This window comes from Bubalus bubalis, chromosome 8, assembly GCF_019923935.1.
Source record: "Bubalus bubalis isolate 160015118507 breed Murrah chromosome 8, NDDB_SH_1, whole genome shotgun sequence".
NCBI lineage: Eukaryota > Metazoa > Chordata > Mammalia > Artiodactyla > Bovidae > Bubalus > Bubalus bubalis.
The window spans coordinates 116,666,037-116,692,731 of NC_059164.1; the positions used below are offsets into that span (position 1 = coordinate 116,666,037).

At 57.9% G+C, this 26,695-nt stretch overlaps 1 protein-coding gene across 1 annotated transcript; it reads left to right on the forward strand.

The window, feature by feature from the left end:
- The first annotated feature begins 18,842 nt into the window (after positions 1-18,842).
- On the forward strand, positions 18,843-25,315 carry EN2 (engrailed homeobox 2). Its single transcript, XM_006077319.4, has 2 exons — positions 18,843-20,149; positions 23,138-25,315. Exons 1-2 carry the CDS (start codon positions 19,492-19,494, stop codon positions 23,452-23,454), a joined length of 975 nt encoding a protein of 324 aa, XP_006077381.1. The 5' UTR covers positions 18,843-19,491; the 3' UTR covers positions 23,455-25,315.
- Positions 25,316-26,695: the final 1,380 nt, after the last annotated feature.

Sequence of the window (26,695 nt, forward strand, 5' to 3'; positions counted from 1 at the left end):
TGGAGGGGGCAGTTGGTCTGTGCCCTAGGGGTCCCCCAGGAGACGCATCTCCCAATCCCGCTGGGGCTGATAGACCAGCAGGAGCCGATCCTCACCCTCACCATCTCAAGGGGGCTCACGAGGGCCCTTCGCTCTTATGTCCATGGATATATGCTCACACACATGCACACACATACACACCCACGGGCACACACACGCTCAGATCCTCAAGACCCAAACAAGCAAAGCAACTCAACACACATGCTTTCCAGAGAGACCAGGGTTCACGCCTGGGGTTGGCAGGGAGTCCAAAAGCCGAGATGGACTGACAGCCTCGGCCGCCTTAGCAGGGTCTCTAGGAGTGCAGCAAACCAGGACAGGGGATGTTTTGCAGCAAATGCTACTGTATTTTTTTTAAAGGCATTTTTTTTCCCTATAAGGCCTCCAGTTTAATACATATCCAGGGCTTACCTTAAGCACAGCAGGCTCAGGGCTGAGGGCTTTGTGACGGACCTGCTACTCCTCTGAGAAGGGGCCAAAATCCCGGCTGTGAGAGCTTGATGGATGGATTTATCAGCTCTGGGCTCTGGGGCTCCTGGGGGCAGACGGGAGCTCCGAGAAGCTGGGAGAGGCTTGGGAGAATTAGCCACCAGAAGACAGGCCACGGAGGGGTTTAGAAGCAAAGCATCACGGATGGAGGGCGCCTCCAGTTTCAGCGAAGGCGCAGGAGGCTGGAGGCTTCCCAGGGGAGGGGGAGAATCCCCCGGGCCCCTGCGGACCCCTGATCACAGGGACCCCCGGCTGCTGGCGTCCTCGCTGAGGTCAGGGACGTCCATGGTCACACAGAGCCCCCCGCGTGTGCCTCTCTGGCGTGTTCTCAGGGCGTGTCTCACATTGAGCACAGCAAGCGGCCCAGGCTCATCTCAGGTCCCTGACGGGGGGCCTTCCTCCCCGGTCCTCTTCTAGGCCAGGGGGCCGCCAGGCCGTGCCCAGACCAGGGGACTCTGCCCCTGGTCCCCGTCCCCATTCTGCCCAGGACTCCGCCAACCCTAGAAAGCACAGCATTCTCCACAGCTCCTCTCTGTGGGTCTCTGAGCCCATTGGCTCTGGTTTGAGATGCTGTGTCCCCAGTACTGACTATGTTCCAAACCAGTACTCTCGCTGGGAAGCCTAACCCCCAGGGTGATGGTGTTAGACCAGGGGGCCTTAGGGAGGTGACCAGGGTGGAGCCCAGAGGAACTGAACCTGTTTCTGTAAAAGGGACCCTGATCCTTCGCCCCTCCCACCAGGTGAGAGGCCCGGAAGAGGGTCCTCCCCCGACCCCGCCGTGTGGCACCCCGCTCTCATGCCTCCAGCCTCCAGAACCGTGAGAGAGAAACTTGTGTTGTGTGGAAGCCACCTGGCCTGTGGGGGTTTGTCCTAACATTTCTCAGCCAGACCTTCTCTGATCCACCGCCCACCATGTGTCCCTAGCATCTCAGGTCACTTCAGGACACAGGATGGAGTCAGACTGGAAAGTGCAGGATGAAGACTGAGGCAGATGCGCTTCTCTTGATGCAGGGGAATCTGTGCTACGTTCAGGCTTCAGGGGGTTTTGAGATAGACAGAGGGATGGGAACCCAGAGCTCCAGAGCAAGAAGGACCTGCATTGACTTCTACTCCCTGGTTCCCTGGTGGCTCAGGTGGTAAGAATCTGCAATTAATGCAGGAGACCTGGGTTTGATCCCTGGGTTGGGAAGAGTCCCTGGAGGAGGGCATGGCTACCCGCTCCAGTATTCTTGCCTGGAGAATCCCATGGACGGAGGAGCCTGGCGGGCTACAGTCCAGGGAGTCGCACAGAGTCAGACATGACTGAGCGACTAAGCACGACCCTGGTTGTGTAACAGTAGCTGAGTCATTTACGTCTCCTTGTCTGTAAATCCAGGACACCAGCAGAGTGGCCCTAAGGCTTAAACATTTTACATAAGATGGTGCTGTTGTCTAGCACAACTAAATGCTCCGTGAGCATCATTGGAACAGCCATTATGACTGTTCCATCACTGTGGATCTCAGAGCTGCAGCCCTCAGAGCTGTGAGACAGTGCATTCCTGTTATTCTAAGCTACAGAGTCCGATGATCAAACCAGTCCATCCTAAAGGAAATCAACCCTGAATACGCACTGGAAGGACTGATGCTGAAGCTGAAACTCCAATATACTTTGGCCACCTGATGCAAGGAACTGACTCACTGGAAAAGACCTTGATGCTGGGAAAGATTGAAGGTGGGAAGAGAAGGGGGCGACAGAGGATGAGATGGTTGGATGGCATCACCGACTCAATGGACCTGAGTTTGAGAAAGCTCTGGGAGATAGTAGAGGACGGGGGAGCCTGGTGTGCTACAAGCCACAGGGTCACAGAGAACTGGACACCACTGAGCTACGTAAACAGCAGCAGCAAGCTGTGGCCCTTGTTACAGCAGTCTCAGGACGCTATGAGCAACAGTCAGGGAGCAACTTTGAAACCCGAGGCCCAGCCCAGAAATGTGGCTTTCCTAGCTTCAGGGTGAGGGCAGGACCCTAGTTCCGCTTTGGGGGGAAGCACTCTGGCAGGCTGTGTGCTGTGAGAGGACCCTCTATGGTGGAAGGCTCCTGGGGAGGGAGGCAGTGCCCCCGGTGCGAACTGCGGCCTCACCCTGGTCTCAGTCTACCTGACCCCCGGCCTGGACCCCGGCCCTCGCCCGAGTACCTTTGACCACCTTGAGGCCTCCCTGAATGCTGGGTCTTCCCATGCCTCCCTCTGTCTCCAACCCTACAGTGCCTGCTTGAGCCAGATCTCAGCAAGGCGGAGGGTGCCTCTGTGCCTAAGACTGAAAATTAATTAAATTCAAGGCTTCGGGTTATATAAAACAAATTAGGTCTCCACATCGCCAGTGTAAGCCCCCAAAAGTTGGCACTAAGTTTACTTGGGATGTGAGTAAAATAACATATACCTTAAAAAAAAAAAGAAAGAAAGAAAAGCAAGTGGTGTAAAAGATTACGTGAATGGATTCGACTTTAGGAACTAGGTCAAAAATGAGGTTTTTGCCCTGTGCGTGGGAGAACGCAGCGGCAGTTGAATTATTCATGCAACGTAAGCCGTGCTGTTTTAAACTAGACAATTGAACACTGGTTTGGAAGGTCATTAACACCCAGGAAAAATGCAAATGGTTTCTCCATCTTTTTAATTGTCATAGCGAGAGAAGCTCTACCCCATGGAAATGAGATGGGAGCAGGTATCCTCCCTGGTGGGGAGACGGCAACCCCCCCACCCCGGCTCCAGATCTTCTAGGAGGCAGACCCATTCCCCTGGGCACCCGCTCTCCACAGAGACCCCTGGATGGGTGAGGAAGCAAATTGAGGTGCTATTTAAAGCCACATTCTCATACGTGAATAATCAAGAGCCTTTTTCTTGGAGAGAGTGGAATTGGGGGCAATGCTCAATTAGCCTAGAAACTATCCCTTCTGCCCAGCCACCTGTGGACGGGAGCTGTCTCAGGCAGAACCACGGTGCCAGAGGGACTCTCCCCAAACCTCGTCTCGGGAGCACTAGGGGTGTGGGGATTTGCCCAGAGTGCTCGGTCACTGACTGGCGGTCAGAGTGGCAGCCCTTCTAGTGCCCGCAGACCCTAGTCCCCGGGAAGCACAGGGTCCAAGAGCTTACACGCGGAGTATGTACGATTAGGAAGCACAGCTTGAGAAAAATGACTTCTCCTTTGCCTCCGATCTTCGGGAGGTTCAGAATACGCACCACGGTCAGTTTTTGTATTCTAAATCCTTCGGGTGAGTGGGCCGTGGGCATTGAGGATGCCCCCTGGCTGATCAACATTGCAGAGGGCACCCAGGGGCTTGGGCTCCTCCACTGGGTACCTGCAGGTTCTGCAGCAGCCAGCAATGTGAACAGACCCTGCTCTCCTGAAACCCACGGTCCAGTCGGGCAGACAGACACACATGGGACGTGAGGCCAGGGAAACAGGGTGCCCACTGATGCCCATGAGGTAAACGCAGAGGGGAGGGGAGGACTGGGCATCGCTGCTCCCTGGTTGACAGGTCCACGCCTCATTTGGTCTGGATCGAGAGAGTCAAATCTTAGTGAGTGTGGGAGGAGCCACCCAGCTGGTTGAAAATGCAGCTTCCAGAGTCACAGCCTGGACTGCAGAGAGCTGCTTCTGACTCAGGAGGACGCGATGAGACCAAGGCTCTGCTCAGTGGAGAACCTCCCAGGAGATCTTGCATTGTAGGAACCCCCCCTCCCCTCAGTCCAGAGAGAATCCAGTCTAATATCCAGGGACGTCAGAGTGGCTCTGATACTAACCTGTCACTCTGACGCGTGGTAGGATGTGTGGTTCTCGGAACACCCCTGCTGGACCCCTTAGACTGGCTGCGTTAGACATCACGGCCCCCTAAGATGTCCACCCCAAATCCCCGGGAGCTGAGAACGTGTTACAGTCACAGACTGAATGTTTGTCCCGCCGACCTCCAGATTCACCTGGAATCTAACCGCCAAGGTGCTGGTGTCAGGAGGTGGGGCCCTCAGGCTGGGATCAGCGCCCTCATAAGAGACCCCAGAAACTCCCTGCTGCTTTCCCAAGTGAGGACATGGCAAGAAGTGGCCGTCTGTGAGCCCGAAAGCAGGTTCCCACCAGACCCGAAATCTGCTGGGCCCTGGATCTCACACGCCCAGCCTCCAGACTGAAGGATAAACGGTGCTTCAGCCGCTCTGTGTTCGATGTTTTATTACAGCGGCCAGGATGGACTTCGGACAGTTCACTGACCCGGCCTCCTAGGTGGTCAGCCCCTCTGCCCACTTAGGGACGAGCAGCTGGCATCGGGCAGATGGGGACAGAGCTGAGGGACCCTTCCAAGGTCCCCAGGTTCACAAGCCCCGTGCTGCCCTCCCTTCCTAGGACCCTCGTGTCTATGAGTCAGTCCTTTGTGTGGAGCTGTTAACTCTTCCCCTGCGAAATCGCGAGGCCCGTGGGGCAGGGGGAGTGGGTAGGCATTGACCAAGTGGAGACCGTCTTAGCCCAGGATGAGAGGGGCAGGGAGGTGTCCACGGGACCCGGAGCCCCGAGGGCAGAGCCGGGGCACTGTAGGGGCAGGCTGTGCACCCCCAGTGTGAACGCTAACACCCCGTTTCGTCTCGGGTGGGTGGGGCCAGCACCCCAGTGGGTAGGCTGGGTCGCCCCGTCTGGGCCGCACAGGGCATGCTTGTTTTCTTCGTCACACACCCATGTGGTCACCCGGGAGGACTCGCCGGCTCGTTCTCCTTCCCGTTCATCCTCTGCCCACCACGGGGCCACAGTCCGTGTCACGCACCAGAGGGCTCGTGGCTAATGATGCGCTACTGCAAGGGAGAGACCGCCCAGCCCACCCTTCCGGAGCTTCACCCTCGCCAGAGGAGCCAGACCTCGGTGGGCCTCCGTCATCAGGGACCTTAGTTGAAATGAAGGTTTCCAGCCCTTCCTGGTGGCTCAGAGGTAAAGAATCTGCCTCCCAGGGCAGGGGACCGTGAGTTGCTGTTCCAGGAAGATCCTACACGCCATGGAGCCACTGAGCCCATGCTCCAGAACTACTGAGCTGGTGTTCTAGAGCCTGGGAGCCCCAACTATGAAGCCTGCATGCCCTAGAGCCTGCTGCTGCTAAGTTGCTTCAGTCGTGTCCGACTCTGTGTGACCCCAGAGACGGCAGCCCACCAGGCTCCCCCGTCCCTGGGGTTCTCCAGGCAAGAACACTCGAGTGGGTTGCCATTCCCTTCTCCAATGCAGGAAAGTGAAAAGTGAAAGTGAAGTTGCTCAGTCGTGTCCGACTCCTAGCGACACCATGGACTGCAGCCTACCAGGCTCCTCTGTCCATGGGATTTGACAGGCAAGAGTACTGGAGTGGGTTGCCATTGCCTTCTCTGGCCCTAGAGCCTGGGAGCCCCCCAGTGAGAGAAGCTGCTGCAAGAAGCCTGCACAGCGCAGCTAGAGAGTAGTCCCTGCTCGCCACAACTAGAGAAAAATCCCTCACAGCAATGGAAACCCAACACGACCAAAAGTAAATAAATAACTTTGTTGTTGTTGTTGTTAAAGAAGGTTTCCAGGTCTCTTGCCCAGAAAGTCGGGCTCAGGCTGGGGTCCGGGAGCCTGCGTTTCAATTCCCTTCCTGCAGATCTGATCACACCACCCTGAGCCTGAATGCTGGGTTTTGGGGGTCACTTTGTGAGGCTCCAGGACCTGGGCTGAAAACACCAGCCCCCTCGGGGGGGGGCACGGTGGGGCGTGTTGTAGAGGTGATCACCACCTACAATCACGTGACGTTAAGTGAAGGAGATGACCCTCCATAAGGCAGGTGGGCCTCACCTGGCCAGCTCAAGGCCTCAAGAGCAAAGGTGGAGGTCTCCTGGAGGAAAAGCAACCTTGCTGAAGATCATGGCCTCTGCTCCCACCCGAGCGTCCAGCCTGCAGCAGCCCCCTGAATCCTGGATGTGGCAGCCTCAGTCTGCAAACCAGCGTCTTAGTGCGTTCTCTTTGGAGATGGGTACAGAAGCTGATGGGTACAGAAGCCCAGGGGCTACTGGGCATTTCCACAGATCGTTCCACGGAAGGTTCTAGAACAGTCCCAAGGACCCAGCAATTGCTCCACAGTCGTGACCTGTCCCCACTGCCATGTGCCGGGGACAAGCTGTCATTGTCTGTCTCCTTGGGGACGTCTCCCTGAGATGGTCCACACTCCTGCCACCATACCAGGGTCTGTGGGCCCAACGCAGACACCAAGGGGGTGTCTCTAAAGGTGAGACCATAAGCGTGGTTGAGGACTCGGAGGTCCCAGGGGGCTGGAGCACAGGGCGAAGAGACCCCGAGGAGAGGATGGGGATAGCCCCTAGCCCCCTAACTGGCTCCCACCCCTCACCATCCCCATTGTCACCTTGACTGCCCCGTCCACCGCCAAGGACCTAGAGGAACTTGGATTCTCGTGGGTGAGGCTGCAAGAAGACAAGTCTGCAAGCTGGAAAGTGTCTGGAGTGTTCAGAGTGCCCTGAGCGGCTGCAGGGCAGCATGTGCAGGACACACGCAGCCTGAGCGGGCGGGAGAGGCCCAGGGCCAGGCAGAGAGGGGGCTTGAGTGCCCCGGGCCTGGATGCCCGTGATCTGAGCCCTGCTTGGGGGCCGCGCCTCCATCCGAGAACCACTCCTCCGTCCCCAGGGGACCCCAGGCCAACCTCTGTGTGCCGGCTGCCCCGCGATGAGTGGAGAGAGTGACAGAGGTCGCCAACTCCAAAACCAGAACCAAAAGTCACTTGTGCAACTTATTTGGTGGCAAAACGCGATCTGAACGGACGTGCGGTTTCTCACGGCTGCTCTCCCACGGCCCTGACTCCTGCGACGCTCTCACCGTGGAGACAGTTGTGTGTCCGAGTATGGGAGTCGTCAGCACCCACGGGGCTAGGTCACACACGCTGCGCACGCCCTGTCAGCTTCCGAAGTCAAAGGAGCTCTGGATCAGGATCAGGTATATCCACCTCTGGAAGCCCCAGTCGAAAGCACTCATTCACAAAACCCCTCTGGGCACACAGCAGTTCTCAGAGTGTTGTCTGCAGATCCCCAAGACCCGGGCAGAGGGTCCACACACAGCCACGTACAGTTGTGCTGAGCTATCATTTTTCTTCGTCACCCCCCTCCCCAGACACTGGCGCGAGGTACACAAGCACGGTCGCCCACGAGGCTGAGTCCCCCCGCCCCCGATGCAGGCCACGGCCCCAGCAGCCACGCATGCAGAGCTGGGCTTAAAAGAGGGCTGTATCACTGAACAATGTCCCTGAAGAAGCATAGACGGTATGAGCTTTGTTAAAGCTCGGCCCCTGAGTACCTATCCTTTGAATGTTCCGGGGGAAGGAACCGAGGGCTTGTGTCCACAGCGCTGCACCCGCAAGGGTGGGAGCTAAGGGGAGCCCCTGTGGGTGAGCTGTGACCAACCAGCCCTCTGCCGTGGGATTCTGTCCTACTCAAAACACACCTGGCAGACACGCCATAGCTGTTCAGATGTTTTCTCAAAAGTAAATGAAGTGAGCCTGTCACAACTACAAGGAAACAAATAGTTGTGGCCGGGGATAAAGTTTGAGTTTTCAAGTGAAAAGGAAAACATGTGTCTGATACTGTAAGCCAGACAACTTCCCGGTATTTAAAGACCTTTCTGATGAGCTCAGAGGTGATATTAACAAATGTGATTTTGTGATATTGTTTAAGAAAATCTGTCAACCCTTGGGAGAACGGCATAACCCCGAGAAGCACTATTTAAAAAATGACCAATGAATGATGTGGATAAAAGATCCATTCAACATGTAAGATAGCTCCACGGATTTTAATGTAACAGAGTATGAAGCAATGGTTGATACGGTTTCAGATTCCATATTGCAACTAACCTTCCAGAAATGTCTACCTGTTGAATTTTGTCTAATATTTAGGAAGAAGATCCACAGTCATATGACAAGGGTAATAAAACATTTCTCCATTCCCAGCTACATGTCTCTGAGAAGCATTTTCTTCATACACTTGAACCAAAATAATGGACTGCACGGCAGAAATGAGGGTCCAGCCACCTTTAACCTTCAAGCCAGAGATTAAAGAAGTACGTAAAAATGTGAAACACGACTCTTCTGATTAATTTTGCTTTGTTTGAGGAAATATCGCTCAGTTGTGTCTGACTCTTTGTGACTCCATGGACTGTAGCCCACCAGGCTCCTCTGTCTATGGGATTCTCCACGCAAGAATACTGGAGTGGGTTGCCATGCCCTCCTCCAGAGAATCTTCCCAACCCAGGGATCAAACCCTGTCTCCTGCGTTGCAGGCAGATTCCTTACTGTCTGAGCTATCGGGGAGTCATTGAGGAAATATAGTAAGCAGTCATTAAAATATATGATTTGAGTATACATAAAGTGGGTTTTATTGTCATTATACGTGAATCAGTCACCAACAGGCACATCCCAAATACATAGAGCTCCTAAGGTCTCACGACCGGAAGTAGCCATGTGTGCTGTGGAAAATATACCTGGGGGAGGAGCTACTGTAGACACGTGGTTTCATGCTAAGGACATCTGTATCCAAGGGTCTGGGAAGGACTTCCACAGAAGGGAGACCAAGGACGTGGGTGGGGGGGGCAGGGACCTCCCCGAGGTAGGAAGGGCTTGGCGGCAGGCAGAGTCAGGGTGCCTGAGCTTGCCAAGTGAGGCCAGCCTTATCACCTCAGGCAACGGAGGTGGCCAGGGCAGGTCACACAGGGCCCTGAGGTGTGTTTCAGGATCGAGTCTAATTCTCAGCATTCTTGGCAACCACTGGTGTGGATGAAGTGTGAAGAGAGAAGAGACTGAGGGGCCAAGGGAAGTTGGAAGACCAACCAGCTCTCCAGGAGGGGCAGAAGCGGCCACCGAGGGAGAGAGAGAGGTGGAGGCAGGTAACTGTGGGGGCGCACGGGAGCTGAGGACCAGAGGGGACGGTTGAGTCAGAAATGCCAATTAGACCTGGGGTGGAGGCGGCCAGGGGGCAGTCAGGTGCCCGGTCTCTTGCTCAGAGCTGGAGAGGAATGATGCTACCTTAAGTGCGGAAGGAAATATCCCTTTACACTTGGCTCTGGTAGCTTTGGGAAGTTCCCAAACGTCAAGGTCCTCTGCTGGCTGGGGGCAGTTCACCCCAGGGCGAATTTGTTCTGGGGAATCTGGGGAGGCGGGTGGAAGCAGAGGGGGGCCTTCTGGAGGTCCTCCTGAGCAGGTAACCAAGATGGGCCAGGCAGGTAACCGAGAGGGCCCAGGCGGGGGCAGGCCTGATAGAGGAGCTTGCATTCCCCGGGTGGAAGCGGAGAGGGCCGACATGGTGCATAGAGAACGTGCCCTCTGCACCTACGCAGAGAGACTCCCCAGAGGGCCTTGTCACGGTGCGGGGGGGGGGGGGGGGGCGGGGAGTGCACAGTCATGAGAGTGAGCCCTCCCCTCTTGTCTCCTGGTTCTCTTCCTGCTCGGCTGTGCACCCCGACATCCCGGCTCCCCTGCGCGTTTCCTTTTCGGACCTTTCGGTCTTCATTGCGACCACGCCCTCCTTCCCGATCCCGTTTTTTTAGATGTCTGGATCCCCTGCTTCCGCCAGTCCCTCTCTGGGCGCCGAGGGTGAGCGGGACCACAAGGCTTAATCCCTCCTAACCTCTGACCTTTCCCTCCCTTTAAGCAAACTTCCCTGGTACCCCCACCCCATGCCCCAGCCTCCCCTCCCCCTTCACTGCTCTCCAGAAAAAAAGAGCGCGCATATTTGGGACCCTCGAGGCTGGCAGCGCACGCGGAGATGTCGCGTCCTTAAGGCGCGCGCACCTGGAGCAGCGGGGCCCGCCGGCTGGGAAAGGGCGCGGGGGGCGGGCGGCTTTACCCTCCGCTTCCTCTCCGGGAGGCTCTCCCCCGGCGCCTCCACCCGCGAGCGGAGAGACCCGGCTCCTCCGCAGGGCACTGGCGCGCGCGCGGGTGCCCCCCAGCCCCCAACAGCGGGAACCGGAGGGAGGCATCCGAAGACTTTGGATGGGAGAAGGCAGTGAAGAAACCTTTCGAACCACACAGCTGCTTAGGGAAGCGGGTGTGGCTAAACCTGCGAGGCCGTTTGGGGACGAGACGACGCCCAGGGGCCCCGGGGGACGCGAAGGGTGCGCGCGGGGAGGGCTGGAGACGGCCGGAAGCTCGGGTCACCCGGGTCAGGGCTGCCTGTGAGCGTCTCGGGGGTGGGCGGGCTGGGGGAAACGCAATTTCAGACCCTGCCACCCTGGAGCGCCACCCTTTCACTGAGTCCGGACGAGCGGCTTTGAAGTCGCTGCCTGGCTCGCCCCTCCCGCGTCCCCGCCGAGCGCAGCGCGGGACTGCCGAGTCCCGGCCGTGCCGGCTTTGTCGCTAGGCACTATTGCAGCGGCTCACTGGACCACGTCGGTGGGGTGACCGCAGCCCTCTGATCTGTGAGCTGCGAAGCGCTCTGCGGTTCATTCACAAATCCGCGCCGGGCCGGCCCTCGGGGTGCCCCAACCCGGGGCCCGGAACTGCGGGAGAGCTGGGCGCCGCGGAGGGGGCCGCGCTCCAGCCGCGCGCCCTTCGCCTCCTTGCGTGCGCTGGGTCTCGAAAGGCTCGAAATTGCGAGTCTGGAGGTACTGGCTGTCACCTCGGTGGAAAGTTCGTGGCCTAGAAATCTTCCTCGTGGGCCCGGGCTCGGACTCCTGGGACCTCGATGCTGGGTGGTGGAGCCCAGACTGTCGACTGGCCCGGGGTCCCCTCCTGGCCAGAAGGTTGGACCCAGGCTCAGGGACATCCATCCCCAGGGACCCGCTCGGAGCCCGAGAGCGCGCGTGTAGACCGTCCCAGGTCCCCGGGCAGGCCTGGCGCCGGAGCCACAGCGCCCCCTCTCTCCCTCTTGGGGCGCAGCGGGGCACCCGGCAGGTCTCTAGGAATCACTCCTAAACCTAAGCGGGTTCGCAGCTTACTCAGATGTACAGGGGGAGGGAGACCCTCTGAGGAAACCGCCCTCAGGGCCCCCAGGGGGCTCTTGCACTCCAAACTCCAGCGAGGAATCCCCTCACCCAACCCGAAGGCGCTGTGAGACAGGGAAGCGAGTTGGAGAGGAGTGGAACCGCGCCCCCAGCAGAGGCTGCCAGTTCTGGAAGCCGGAGACCGTGTCACACCCGACCGAGCAAAGGCCACACCCGGCCCCCGATCCGCACAGCAGACTACCGCCCCCGAAGGGAAAAGTTCGGCGTGCTTGCGAGGGGAACCACGGCCCCCTGGGCGGAGAAGCTGGGTGCTGGCCGAGACCCGTCTACGCGATACCGGGTGGGGCGGAGAGCGCGGAGCCCCTCCCCCTGGCCCGCTCTGGGGAGCAGCGAGGACCGCAACGGATGCTGGGGGCGCTCCTGCCCCGCCACCCGGGGGTCCAGCAAGGTGGCCCGGATGACCGCGGCGCCTGGGTTCCCAGGGAGGGGGCTCTGCTCGCGCCCAGGCTGTGACGGGCGTGCGGCTTTCTCTTGGCTCGACTTCGTGCTTCTAGGAGTTGGTTTGCCCCGAGGATAGGAGATTTCCGCCGTAGCGGAAAGGCTGGGGCCGGCCTTCGGCCTAGGCTCATGGAGCCTGGCAGCTGCTCGCCTCTGGGTTGCTTCTCCATCCGAAATCCATTCTGGCCTCCGACTTCGGAGAATGTCCCCGAATCGAGGCTTCCTAGCGGTCGAGTCTTGCTTTCACATTCTACCTTCAAGGCTGAGCTTTGCCCGGCTGCTTTGCACGAGCTGCAGCTGAACTTGCATCTGCAAAATAAAGAAAAGCGTCGCCCTAAAGGTGTCGTTTGTTCCGGGCGGCCCGCGCTTTACCCGCCGGCCCCTCAGATCCTCGCCCCCGGGGCCCCAACATCTGAAATCCAGAGGCTGCCCCTGGCCGCCACAGTTAGCCCTGGCCCTACGAAGAGAGAGCTGAGCCCGGTAGTTAATTAGGACAGCTCGCCTCTCGGGCTCCCAGTAGTTTGGGAGGTGAAAATCCCCAGGAATGTAGGGGCATTAGCTACACACATGGGAAATTCGCCTGCACGTCTGCCTCTCCGACCAGCCTGTGTTTATGCTCCAGCTGGGACTGAGTTCCTGAACTTTGCCGCCTTCACAGAGGCTGCTGTGTCTTAGGGGATTAACTGATAGGAGACACACAAAACCCTGACAACTCCGTAACAGAAAATGCAACGAAGAGCTGCCTGCAGAAAACTAGGAGATTTTTAAAGAGGGATTGAGGAGAGAAGAGTCTTGGGAGGGAGGAGAAAGAGCACTTCCTTACTGTGTCTTGACTTTGAAATATTGCTTTGGTGGGCTTTGGCTTGAGTGGGCAAGGTGGGCTGGAAGGAGGCACAGAAGCAGAAACAAAGGCTGAGGGTCCTGCGGAGGGCAGTTCCCTGGCCCTGGGTCCTGACCGGAACAGTTGCAGCTGCCGGGAGGGAGCCAGCGAGCACCCACCAGGTGGTGGCCACGCCCTGGTGCTCCTCAAAGGCCACCAACCCCCCAAGAGTGTTCTCCTGTCCTGGAATGTACAGGGGACACACCTTCCATGCTCTAGCACTTTCTGCTGAAGTGAAAGCCTTCACTTCATGACTGAGGCCCCCAATTGCAGAGCCTTGCGAGACCCAGGCCCCGTGAGGAGAAATGACCAGCTTTCCTCAACTCAGTGGAATTGATCAGTAATTGAATCCAATATAGGGAATGTTTTCAGTTCATTCACACTTTAGTTTCAGTCTTTTACATCAAGCTATAAATTTTAATATTTCTATTTGATAAAGGAAAACAAAATAATTTCATGACTAACTTGAACATAGGTTTAAAAAGACCTATCTCCTCAATATGTGTATAACTCTCCACATGGAGGGTTCCCCCGGAAGCTCTATTCAATAGCTGACATTTGGAGATGATGGTTTAGATATTTTCTTGCTGATATAAGACCTGGACTAATGAGTTATTTGTGTCCCTAGTTGTCGGTAGGTTGGCTGGACCGGATCCAGGTCATTTAAGTTAAACCTAAATTTGTCTAAAATTCTGGAACTCTCTAGCCACTCAAATCCTGCTTCCAAAAATAGTGTGAAGTCAGCATCTGTGAGTTTACACTCTCTGTGACTTTCTGTGGCTTTTAGGGTAAGAACAAGAAGAAAAGAAACCTCTCTCGCTCCGTGAAGGAGGCAGCTATTCCCAGAGTGCCTTCTGAAGGTCTTGTTTTCCTTGCAAAGATCAAAAGGAAGACAGTGGGTAGATACTATAATTTCTTCCACTATTTGTACATAATTGTAAGATTGGAGAGGGTGGCTGATTATCTTCACGACTCATTATCCGTTTATATGTCTTTACTTCTCGCTTTTGTGTGCTTAGCCAGCTCTCTGAATCCCAACCAAGCCCACTTATTCACCTCTGGATTATTTGGACTGTGTCACTTTCTTCTGGGTTGCCGCAATTCCAAGGGGACATTTTCTTTACCATGGAGGCCTGAGATCAAGGGAGCAGTCCGTATGACTCCCAGCCATGACCCTGCACAGACTACGTCGGCTTGGTGAGGGAAGTGAGTGGAAGTGGGCCCAGCTTCCAGAGGCGTCTGCCTTTTACTGGGATGGAGAACAGTGGTGAAAGGGGCCCCTGGAGTGCACGGTGATTCCCAAGCAATCCTAGTGCCGGTCTTTAGAGAAGAGTTGCCTGGCCCTAGAGAAAGCCAGTGGAGGATGTGCCAAGGCAGAGGAATGAGTTGGGGTGTGGGTTTCCTAGCACAAGTAGGGCGATCCTACAATTTCCCTTTAGAAGCCTTTCTTTTTCCTGAGAAGTCAGGTTAGGGGTGATTTCTGCACCTTAGTCTCCAGCTCAGAACTGCCCACCCTCCGCCTGTCTCCCTAGCTCTCCGCCCATCTCTCCAGCCTTCCATGCATTGCCGCAGTCCTCTGCCCAAGGCCCCAGCCCTCCGCCTATCTCCCCAGCCCTCTGCCCATCTTCCCAGCCCTCTGCCCATCGCTGCAGCCTTCTGCCCGTCTCCCCAGCTCTCGCAGGCTGGCACTCAGGCTAAGCATCCGAAGTAGGCCCTCTCCCTGTGGCCTGGACAGGAGGGCACCCACTTCTCGCCCCCAGCTCCCAGGGCCCTTTAGCCAAGCCCAAGCCGCTTCTTCTCCGGCTCTGGCGTCAGGGTCCAGACAAGGAGTGCGGCTGGCTGCCCACCCCCTTCCTGAGCCAAGCCTCCGCGGGCGCCGACCCACCCACCAGGCTCTCTCGGGAGCTTGCCGCCCCAGGCAGGGAGAGGCGCCGGAGCCGGAGCGCAGGAGCGGGTGCGTCCCATCCCTCACGACTCTGCAGGCCCCTTCCAGGCCCTCTGGCTGCTACGCTTAACCCTTTTCAGGGCTCCTCGGCGAGGTCCCTACCCAGACCCCCAAGTTCGCCCCAAGCGTCTGCAGGCCTGCGTGTGGCTGGGAGGTAAGACACCCGCGCTTCCTCTGCGCCCCCCTCCCCCGGCCCCGCCCGACCACCCCCTCTCCTCCGCCTGCCCCATCATTTAGGCCTTTGTCTGCAGGCCGGGGTCTCGGCTGCAGCTGCAGGAGCCGAGGGCCGAAGGGGGCTCTCCGCCAGGTCGAGCCCTTTCTCCCGGATCGGCCCTAATTCCCGGCCAGGCGCCAGGATCGGCCGCGCGGAGCTGGCTCTCGGCCACGGGTGCGCGGCTCCCCGGCCTGATTCTGCAAGGGGGTGAGATTTCGCTCTCCGGAATTGTTGGGCACCTCTACCAACCGAGCGACAGGGACCCTGAGAACCAACGCCGCTCATATTACATTGGTTATTATTTATTTTTTCAGTGTCCCCACGCCCACCCAGAGAAGTGTGGGGAGTGAGGGGACAGGACAGAGGCCAGAAAAGTCAGCCTCCTCTGGCGTCGTTTTAAGAAAAAACCGGGAGGCTCCGATCTGCAGCCAGCGTCCCCAGGATCTGCTGCGGCCGCAGATTTCGTCCGGCTCGCGTCGGAGCTGGGGACACACCGGGTCGGGAGCCGCGTCTCCCCTTGATGTGCTCCGAGGTCCGCCTTTGTGCCGCGAGCCTGGGGAGGGCAGGGGGCCGGTTCTCCGGAAGCGGGGGTGGAGGCGGGGGGGGGGGGGGGGGGGGCGGTGCGGAGGTGCTGCCGACCGTCTTCTCGGTCTGGCGGGAGGAGATAGGATCGGGGATCCCGGGCCGATCGCGGCCTCACCAGGTTGGGGAGAAGCAGATGTCCAGCGCCGGGTCGCCTGGTCACGCGGAGAAGCTTCCCGCTGCGGGGCGGCCGCCGTGTGGGTGGAGAAGCCGAGCGGCATTGCGGGCTGGGCCCAGGGCCCGCACCTCGGGGAGCGGACACTTGGAAATGTGCCTTCCCCCTCTGCCCCGCCTGGGCGCCCCCCGGCGAGAGGTGGGAGGCGGGTGTTGTCCCACATCCTGCGGGGCCTGTCCGGCTTCAAGCATGTCTTAGAGCTTTCAGAAACGGTTTGTGCGGTTTTTGTAAGATTTAGGATTCCCTCCGCCCCGAGCAAATTAACTTTATGCAGCTTCCACCCAGATTCTCCCATCCTCCACCTGTACCTTTGCATGGTGTCCACCCTCGAGGGGAGCTCTTTTGTGGAATTATGTTGAGGTTTGGGCTGGCTTTGTGTGGCCCAATACCCTCTAATGACTTCTCCCTTCCCTCCTCTTTCGGTCTCCTGCAGGCCTCCCCTCTAATCACTGGAGGAGGGCAGCAGGCCATCACTCAGGAATTGTCCTGCTTCCTCAGACCAGCCTCACCTGCGGCCTGGAGACCAGTGTCCGCAGGTTGCTGCCCCCCTCTCCACACCCCCCCAATAAGTGGGGTTAGCCTGGAGATGGTGCTGCTTTTGCACAGTTCATGCTGCCGCCAGCAGTTTGCATCTGGACCACCGCTCAGTTAATGCCACGGCACTCAGAGGCAAAAGTGCCCATGACATTAGGGAGTTTTTCTCAGGAGCCAGCCTAAGTGCTTTTCAGGAAACAGGTGGAGAAATTAACCTGGGGTGGCTTTGCAGGAACCAGCCAGCCCTGGGCCCTCCCCCTACCCATTCTGTGATCAGGAGACCCCAAATAATTGGACATTCCCTGATGATTAAGGGTCCCCAGAGTTGCAGGAAAACTCCCCTGCAACCCTAAACGTGTGTAAATAGAGTGTTGCCATAACCTCACCAGCCTCATCTTCCCAGGAGCAGGCAGACTATGGATTTCATTTTTTGAGACACAGGGAGGGCCACTGGCAGGAGTGTGCCTAGCCAGGTAATTTGGTGAAGATCCCTCCACTGAATCTGGGGAGGGAGAGAGAGGTGAGTCACCCCAGTGGAAAGGGTTTCCCCATCCTGACGGAGTCTCATTGGGGACCAATGAACCTCCCCACCTGCCTCCAGAGCCTGCCCACACCCAGCCACTACCTGCATTTAACGTCCAGGTGACCCAGCCTAGTACCTCTTTCTACCCACTTCATGCCTCTCCTCCGTGGGTTAAATTCCCCCAGAAGCACCTTGTAACTGTTGCTTCTAGTTCAACCCAGGCCTCACCCTGGAGCCTGCAGTGGGTGGACCGATTTGGGGTAGAGAGACAATGGGACCCTCGTGGGGACCAAAGGAAAAGCTAAGCAAGTCAAGCCTTCAAGCCTCGAGGTGGCCTGGCGGTCACATTACCATGAAGGCTGCTGGACCAGACCTGCTCCATCCTCCCAGCCTGACAGCCTCCTGCTGGCTGCCCAGGCCCAGGGTCACCGAAAGCAGGCCTCTGTTGCTGGGCACCCTGAAGACACATGGGCTCTCCCTTTCTCCCCATCCTTCCCATACCCCCTCCAATGTACTTTTGTCGTGCCAGTGCTCCAGCACCCTGTGAGTTGCCCTTTCGGATGTTTCTCGAACTTTAAAAATTTCCATGAAAGTGCCTTGTAAATGATGGACAAGCGTGTCTCGGGTCACAACGGGTGTTTGGTGGGGTGTCTGCAGCTGGGGGCAAGGACAGAGGAGTGAAGAGGAAGGAGCCACAAGCAGGAGGTGGGAGAAGAGGAAACAGAAATTCCAGTTGGACTTTCTGACAGCAGCTGGAAAGGGAGCTTAGAAAGGATCTTGGAAGGAGGGGAGAGGAGAAGGGAAACAAATTGGGGCCCCACCCCACCATTTGATTTCTAATTTCCCTTTCATATGGGCCCTCCAGAAAAACTAATTTAAAAGATTTTAAGACGAGAAAAAGAAGTGACTGTCCTGTAGTCCCTCGGACCTTTGGTGGGGTAAAAACTGGGGGTGGGAGATGAGAGGGGGGACTTGGGAGGAGGCAGCCGCTGCGGAGTAGTTTGTTCCACGTGGTTTTGAAGGCTTGGCTGAACCATCCCCTTCCCTTCTCCTTCCAGAAAGAAGATTCGGTTATAATGCGCAGTGCTCCTTTATTCTCTTTCCCCAACACGGAGTTCCACATCGCGTTCCTGAGCTCTTCCGGGTCTGCATGCACGTTTCAGGAGGATCCGTGGCCGGGGTGGGATCCGACCGCATGCACGCGGCTCCTTGCACACGCGCGCACACACGCACGCGCACACTTACAGTGTGTCTGCAGAAAGGGGCCTGCGCGTCAGCTCTGCGTTAAAGACGGGAAGCTGCCCGGGTTACCAAAGTCAAATGTAAGTGACAATTCCCCACTTCAGCAAGGCGGACTACCAGAGGTCTCTTTGTATTTCGGCAGCTCATTTAATGTTATTTATGCATTTTGTGCAAGGAATTGTGGGATTTCCCCCCCCCCCCCCACGGTAAACAACATGGAAATGTTAAAAAAAAAAAAAAGCACCCTTCTAGCTCTTGTCCCCGTCCTCGTGTGGGCGACCCGGCGGGGCTGTCGCGGGCGTTTCTCAGATTGCCGAGAAGCCGTGGGGAAAACGCGAGCGCGCGCGCGCGCGCGCAGAGGACGCGGCGGCGGTCTCGCGGGTCCAGGCTCTGCACCCGGAGCGCAGGGACGCGGCCCCTTTAAGGGGGGGCGGGGCGGCGGGAGGCCGCTGTCACCGAGCTGGTCACGTGGGCGCGCGGCGCTACGACCATTGGCCCGAGGCACGTGTCCAGGAGACCGGCCCGCGACGTCACTCGAGGGGGCTCGGTTAAAAATAAGAACAAAAATCCAGAGTCCGAGTGTCTCGGGTTGCGCCGAGTGGCCTGGAAATTTCCTGGCCGCGCGGAGGCCGAGGCGCGAGGGCGCGCGGACGGCGAGGGAACGCGGGCGGCCCAGCCCGGTCCGGCCCGGCCCGGCCCGGCCCGCCGCTCACCCATGCGACTCGGGCCGCGGGGCTCGGCGGGGCTCGGCGGGGGCGCCCCGGCCCGCGGCGGGGCGGTGGCCGCGCGCAGGAGCCCGGAGGCCGGCCAAGCGCATCGCGGGCCCGTGGGCCTCCATGTGCGTGCTGGCGGCGGCGGGCGCGCTGACCGCTCGCGCCCCGCACCCTAGAGGGCCGGCTGGGGCGCGCGGGCGGGGGCGGCCGGGCGGCGGCGGCGGCGGCAGCGTTGGCCCGAGCGGGCCCCGGCGGGCGTGAGCGCAGGCGAGCGCGCTGCCTGCATGCGCGGAGCTCCAGCCCCGGGCGGCCGGGCGGCGGCGGCGCCGGAGCCGGAGGCAGCCGGCCGTGGAAAGGCACGCGGAGCACCGAGGCGCCCCGGGTCCGCGCCGGACCTTTGTGACCGTCTAGCTCCTGGGTGCGCTGCGAAGACTCGGACCGCACTGTTTTGAATCTCCCGGCGTCTGGGCGCGGGGCGACTCTTGGTATTTTCTAACTCAACTCGTGGATCGGAACGTGGCTTCGGCTCTGAGCGCGGCTGGAGACGTGTAGGACCTCAGCCCTGGCTGCGGCCGCCGCGCTCGCCCTCGGGAGAGTCGGCGGGGAAGGGACACCGGCCGGCCTCGGGAGTCTCCGCGTGCGGAGGGGAGGAACGGAAGGCTGACTGGTCTCCCCGGAGAACCGACTCGGGATTTGTTGCGAGCAGCATGGAGGAGAATGACCCCAAGCCCAGCGAGGCGGCGGCGGCGGAGGGGCAGCGGCCGCCGGAATCCAGCCCCAGCGGCGGCGCCGGCAGCCCGGGCGACCCGGACACTGGCCGCCGGCGGGCTCTGATGCTGCCTGCGGTCCTGCAGGCGCCGGGCAACCACCAGCACCCACACCGCATCACCAACTTCTTCATCGACAACATCCTGCGGCCCGAGTTTGGCCGTAGAAAGGACGCGGGGACGTGCTGTCCCGGAACCGGAGGAGGCAGAGGCGCCGGGGCAGGCGGCGAAGGCGGCGTGGAGGGAGGCGGCGGCGCGGGCGGCGCGGAGCAGCTCCTGGGGTCGGGCCGGGAGCCCCGGCAGAACGCGCCCGGGGCGCCTGGGGCGGGCGGGCCGCTGCCCGGCGGTGGCGGTAGCGACTCTCCAGGTGACGGCGAAGGCGGCTCCAAGGCGCTCTCACTGCACAGCGGCGCCAAGAAAGGCGGAGACCCCGGGGGTCCCCTAGACGGGGCGCTCAAGGCCCGCGGCTTGGGCGGAGGCGACCTGTCGGTGAGCTCAGACTCGGACAGTTCGCAGGCCAGCGCCAACCTGGGCGCGCAGCCCATGCTCTGGCCGGCTTGGGTATACTGCACGCGCTACTCGGATCGACCTTCTTCAGGTGAGCCCTGGGGACCCGTGCCCCGGCCCGCCGTGGGGAGGCCCGCGGGGTTGCGGGGGCAATGCTGGGGCGGGAACTTACCGGGAGGAAGAAGACACGAGCATCCCTCGCCCCCAACACAAAGACGCGCACACAGCGACATTGTGTGCGGCCGACGCTGACCCGGGCCACGGCCAGGCGGAGAGAGGGGCAGGGTTGATTCACTCGGGGCTACAGATTTCCTAGAACGGCGAGAAATACCAGGACCTCCGTTCTCCCTTGCTTTTGGGGGCCTCTCCTAGCCCCTAGCGTATCCCTGCCCTGGCCGGAGTTTATTTGGTGGGAACGGGGATGGCTGGAAAACAAGCCCGGAAGCGCACACCCTCGCTTGTTCTTCCAACTCGGTCCAGACCCGGACCCACGCCCAGCCCGCCCCGATACCTAGACTCATCCTGCCGCCCCAGTTTCCCAGAGGTGTCCGGGGAAGAAAGCGAGGCTCGGCTGGTCGTACTCAGCTGAGGTTGAGCAGGGGCTGGTGGAGGGATCCGCAGAGGGAAGGAAGGCAGACAGAGGAGCCCTTCGCCCTGTGCCTCGTTTTATTTGCCAAGAGGTGCGCACACAGCTTGGAGGAGGAAGGCCTGCTGTTCCCAGATAGACTGGACCTTTACCGAGCTTTCCTGGGTAGGAAAGGAGCAGATTTCAGAGGAAGTGCGCGGGGAGCTGGTGAGGGTGTGCAGAGCTTCTGGGCGTCTTTTTCATAGACCCGGGATTTTTAAAAGCTGAGTCCACGTCCCTATAGAAGCATGAGCCGCAGTAAATGAGGGTCTGCGGCTGCGAACCGCCATTAAGCGCAGACTCCGTTTGTCCCCGAGCCGGCCGCGCAGACCGGACCCCCCTTTTCCCCCGAACCCTCAACTGTTTTGCGGGGGTCGTTTACACAGTTCACAGCGCAACTAAGTCACCCCCTGGTCGCCTGCCCGCAGAAACGGTCTGTGTGCATCTCTGATGAAACCCCAATTTCTCCAGCTAGATCTGAAATTTGCTCCATTGTTCTCGCCTCTCTCCTTTGTTAATATTTAATTAACATATAGGCTCACAGTACGGCCGGCGAGGAGCCGAGGCCCGGCTTTGTGCGGCGCGGGAGTCGCGGCCGCGCCAGGCCCCAGAGGCCGGGGGAAGCCCGGCAGTCGGGCCTGGCTCAGTGGCTGGTTTTCCTGGACTTTAGAAAAAAAAGCCCCGTAAGATAAGATGTGTGTTTCCGGGCGTTTACGAAAGCAGCGACGCAGAGTTTTGTTTTGTTTTGTTTTGTTTGCGGAGGTTTGGTCTTTCCGAGACTCTTTAAGTGTTTGCGTTTTGAACGAAAATCAAGAAGGAAAAGGAACTAAAATCTCTGATTTTAGGGAGATTTCCTTTCCATAAAGTGGCCCGGGCCTTTTGTGGGCTGATTGGCGTGTGCAAGCGCCCCGGGACGGGGGAGTTTGGGGGTGGGAACAACGGGCGGGCTGCGCCGCGCGAGGCCGCGGTGGGGGCCTCCGCCGGGCCTGGAGAGGCCTCGCAGGGCCGCCCTCTGCCCGCCTCGCGCGGCGCCCCCGGGACGCGGGCAGCCGCCCCGAATCCGCACCCTCCGGGAAAAAGCCAGGCTGCAGCAGGCGAGGAGCCGGCCACCTCGGCGTGTGAGCGAGTGTGGGCGCGGTGGGGGGCGGGGGGCGCGATGCGCCCGGGTGATGTGTGCCTGAGTGTGCTTCCAATCTTGAAGGCTCGGGGCTTGAGCCGAACAGTCCGGTGCCCCCTCTCCACCGGGCTCTGCCCTCCTTTTCCCATCGTGGCTCCTGGAGACAGCGCAAGGCTCGGTGGGCTGAGGAGGGGGTTCCCCAGGCCTCCTGGGTCTGCGGACCGCCCCAGATCCCTAGCTAGGGAAGGCCTGGGTGATGATCCACCCTCCTGGTCAGAGTGCCCCCTACCCAACCCCCACCTCCCCCTCCCCCGGGCTTCATCCCGAAGAGTCCGGTAGGGCGAGGGGTGGGGACCTGGGTGCTCTAGGCTTCTCCAGCCTCTCAGCCAGGGCTCCTCGGAAGAAGCGCGAGCCGGCCCCCAGCATGACTTCACACACTTCACAGATTAAGACCCCCAGACCTGCAGCCACCACCCCCTCCTGCAAAGGCCTCTTCCCTCTCTGACCCCCTTGCCCCATCTGACCTTTGGAAACCCAGAAAAAGGCAACACTTGGTTGCCTTTCTCAGGCCCTTTCTGTTGCCGGGGCCCTAGGATCCCCAGCGCCACCGTCCTGCACCAACCTCATGTCCTGTGGGGCGGCCGCCCCGGGAAGAGTGTGTCGGTGAGAAATGTGAACCTTCTGCCCAAGGTCAGCAGGGTCCCCCGTGGCCTCCTCAGCTTCTGGGCTGGCAGCAGCGTGTCCCCTCTCCTGGACAGGGGGCTGGGGGGAGACCTGGTGGGGTGAAGGGTGGGAAGCTCCTGCTCTTTCGCCTTAAAGGAAAGGATAGACGTGGGCCCACAGGGCCGGCTGGGGGAGGCAGGCCCCTCCTGTTCTCAGCACCCACCTGAGGCTCGCTCCCATGGCCCCGGGCCAGTGGGGAGACCCCCCTGCACCCGCGGGGCTCTTCCCGCTACTCTGCCCCAACCCCTCCTCCAGTCTGTCCCCCTCATCTCTCTCCCTGCAACCACCCCATCCTGTCCCCATTTGTGGACAGAACCTCAGGGAAGACTTGAAGAAGCCTGGCCACAGAGTTTTGGGGGTTTTGCTGTCCTGACTTTTCCGTTAAGCCTGCCCTTTACCCCCAAGCCCACCGCTCCTGCAGACTTCCTGGCCCCCCTCCCCTCCCCCTCCATGAGAGCTCCGCCCTGGCCCACCCCAAACCCAGCCCTGCTTTCCTCCAGCCGCCACTGGCTGGAGCAGCCTCCTGTGCGGGGTGGCAACCCCCCACCTGCAGCGTGCAGGCCGGCCGGAGCCCTCCTAACCCGCGCTCTGTGTGTCCACCGTGCCCCCCCCAGGTCCCAGATCTCGCAAACCAAAGAAGAAGAACCCCAACAAAGAAGACAAGCGGCCCCGCACGGCCTTCACGGCAGAGCAGCTGCAGCGCCTCAAAGCGGAGTTCCAGACCAACAGGTACCTGACGGAGCAGCGGCGCCAGAGCCTGGCGCAGGAGCTCAGCCTCAACGAGTCACAGATCAAGATCTGGTTCCAGAACAAGCGCGCCAAGATCAAGAAGGCCACGGGCAGCAAGAACACGCTGGCCGTGCACCTCATGGCGCAGGGCCTGTACAACCACTCCACCACAGCCAAGGAGGGCAAGTCGGACAGCGAGTAGGGCGGGCGGGCGGGCGGGCGCCACGTCCCAGCCCGCCCTGGCTAAATGATGCAATAATTTAAAATCAGAAATCAAGGGCCAGTGTATAAAGATTATACCAGCATTAATAGTGAAGATATCGTGTATTAGCTATGGTTCTGCAATATTCTATGTATATATAATTTACAGGAGGTGTAAAATCCAAAATATCTGACTATAAAATATTTTTTGAGTTTTTTTATGTGTATGAGATTATGCTAACTTTATGTTGGGTTTTGTTTTTGTTTTTTGCAAAGGGGGCTACTTAGGGTTTCATCTTTTTTAATCCCCTAAGTTCCATTATGGGACATCGGACACTTTTTTTTTTTTTTTTTTTTCAAAAGAAGAAAAAATTAAAACAACTTGCTGAAGTCCAAAGATTTTTATTGCTGCATTTCACACGACTGTGAACCGAATAAATAGCTCCTACTTGGTCCTGAGTTCTTCCACTTTGTTTGTGTGGGCTTGATGAGGCCGGCAGGAGGGTCCACATGCCCAGGCGGCTGGGCCTCGGTCAGGTGCCCTGCTCCCCGGGGCTGCCTGGGCCGGGCTGCGCCAGCTCCCCTCCTCCCCTTTTCCTGCCTTCTCTCCCTGTCTCCTCCTCGCTGAGGCCTGACCCGTGCCTCCCTGCATCCTTCCGTCTGCATCTGCGTCGTTGTCCCCGGTCCAGCTGCCCGCCTCCAGCGCCAGAGTGTCCCACCTCTGGCACCGCTCCGAGGCTCAGGGCGCCAGTGGCTGGAGGCTCACAGGCTTCGGGGCCGTCCTGTCCCTCCAGACCTGGGCCCAGAAGCTCTCCTGCGGCTCCATCAGCTGCCCAGGCAATGCCCAGGGGGCCCAGAAACGCAGCCAAGGTCTGCTGGGTTTGCCTCGGGGGGCTGCGGAGTCCTGAAGAAGGAGCTGGCGGTTCCCCTCTTTCCTTTTTCTTTTTCTTCACTTTCTTTTCTTTTTTTCTGTTTTTAAAGTGGCCGCTTCTGCTATAGAGAGCATTCTTTCAAGGTAAATATGTGTGCATGTGTACATATATCTGTGTGTGTGCTCATATACACACAAACAGACGTGTAAGAGTCCACGTGTAAGAGTCCGCAGTTCTAGAACATGTGGCTACCTTGACTTTTAAAGGAACTCAGAATTCTCCAGGATCTAGAGGAAAGAAGAAAATGTGTAAATAATCATTTCTTATCTCTTTTTGTCTTGTTTTTTTTTTAAATATACATTTTATTTTTTGAAGTGTGGTACAGTGTAAATGAAATATATTCAATATATCCCCACCAAGTACATATATATAAACGAACACATTATCTATATCTTTATCTGTAGCTCCACACTGTCTTCTGTTTATTGTATGGAAAAAGAATTGTGTCCAAATGTCCGTCTGTGCCGGGACAGCCTAGGGGGGGGTCCCCCGGGCCCTGCCCTGAGGACTGAGGGTGAACTTCTCTCTTTGCCTTAAACCTCTTTATTTCACTGCGATAATAATTTCACTTTGTACATACTAGCATAAACCTTTTTTTTTTTTTTAAGAAAAAAAAACCTATAAAAGCAAAAGTTGTAATTTAAAATTCTGTGAATAACCATCTGCTGCTTAGGAAACTCAATGAAATGATATGCCTTTTTAGCAGGAAGCAAAGTTTTGGGGTTTTTATTTTTTTATTTTTATTTTTTAGTTTATTACACATGTGCATTTTACAGTCCCAGTAGCAAATATTTATAATCTTATAAGAAATGAATGTTTCTATTTACGACTGTGGTTCTCAAAATTGTGAACATTTCCCCCGCATTTTTGTGTGTTGAAATTCTTGAAAGTTACATTAAATAAAAAAAAAAACCACTTTATTGTAAAATATCAGTTGTCCAAGATGGAATGAGTAGGTCTTTTTTTTTTAAGTGTGTTTCTGAGCCCAGCTGACCTGCCGTGGTGCTCAGATGCTCAGATCTTTGCCTCCACGGCAGGCGTGCACATGCCTACCTTTGTAGCCAGAGGCATAATTTTTTTTTTTAATAATGAAGACACTTTGGATGTCTCCTGTATGAGTACAGAACAACCAAAGGAATTTAAGTACACATTTCTTTACCAGAAGGAAGTGTTCCAAAGTCCGGTGCTTTTTCTTTGAATAGATATTTAAAATCCTGCAGAACACAACAGGTCTCCGGCCCTGGCTGCTCCCGGACAGAGGCGCTCAGCCCCTGGGGAGAGGAGCTCTCACTTGACCTGCGGCAAAGAGGCTCTTCTCCTTTACGTTGGGTTGTTGTCTTTTACCCAGAGCACGGACTGACGGCATCCCAAGGCGGATGCAGGGAAAGGACCGGAAGTGGATGGGAGTTTTGACCTCGGGAACTGCAACTCACCTGGCCTCAGAGGACAGCCGACATGGCCCTGTGAACCCCACTGTTCTATTTCCAAACTCTCTTGGCTACAGTTTTCTTCTCCCAGTAGAAGGAGCTCAGAGACTAGAGAGGGTCGTCTGTTCCCAAGGCGACTGACCTTTTAGGCATTTCCGTTCCACACCGGCTTCTCAAGGGGAAGGACGCTGGGCCTCGGGGCAGGAGCTGAGCTGCTCCCGGGTTCTGCAAAGACACGTTCTGGGGTCTTGCTGCAGAGGCTCCAGAGCCTGGTCCCACTGCCTGGTCCCAGGAGCATTAACGGGGCGGGACCATGTCTTCCTGAGCCACCACTCTGCCCCTACGCAGAGCTGGGGGTTCCTAAAGACAAAACCACACTAGCCCAACTTCTATTACCTGATTGGCCTCTCCTTCCTTTTAATAAAAAGGTCACATAGCCACATGCAGCAATCATTTTTAGTTTTTGTCTTTCATCCCACTGGCAAATCATAGCGCTGTTAAGGGGCGATGTATGGTTTTGTAAGGTGATGAGCTCCCCATCCTCAGAGGTGTGCAAGCAGACACTAGGCCTACAGCGGCATAAGGTTTTGCTTTTGCTTTTTCCCCCCTTCAAGTAAGAAATTGGACTGAAGGAACTCTTAGACCTTCCAAACGCTGAGATTCTGGTTTTGCTCCTATGTTTATTACATGTTTTTGAATTCTCTCATAACTCATGGAGAGCCACTTCGGTGCACACCAGCCACTTTCACTAGGAGCTGGGCTTCCCTGGTTGCACAGTGGTAAAGAATCTGCCTGCCAATGCAGGACAAGAGACACAGGTTCCATCCCTGGGTGGGGAAGATCCCGTGGAGAAGGGAATGGCTACCCACTCCAGTATTCTTGC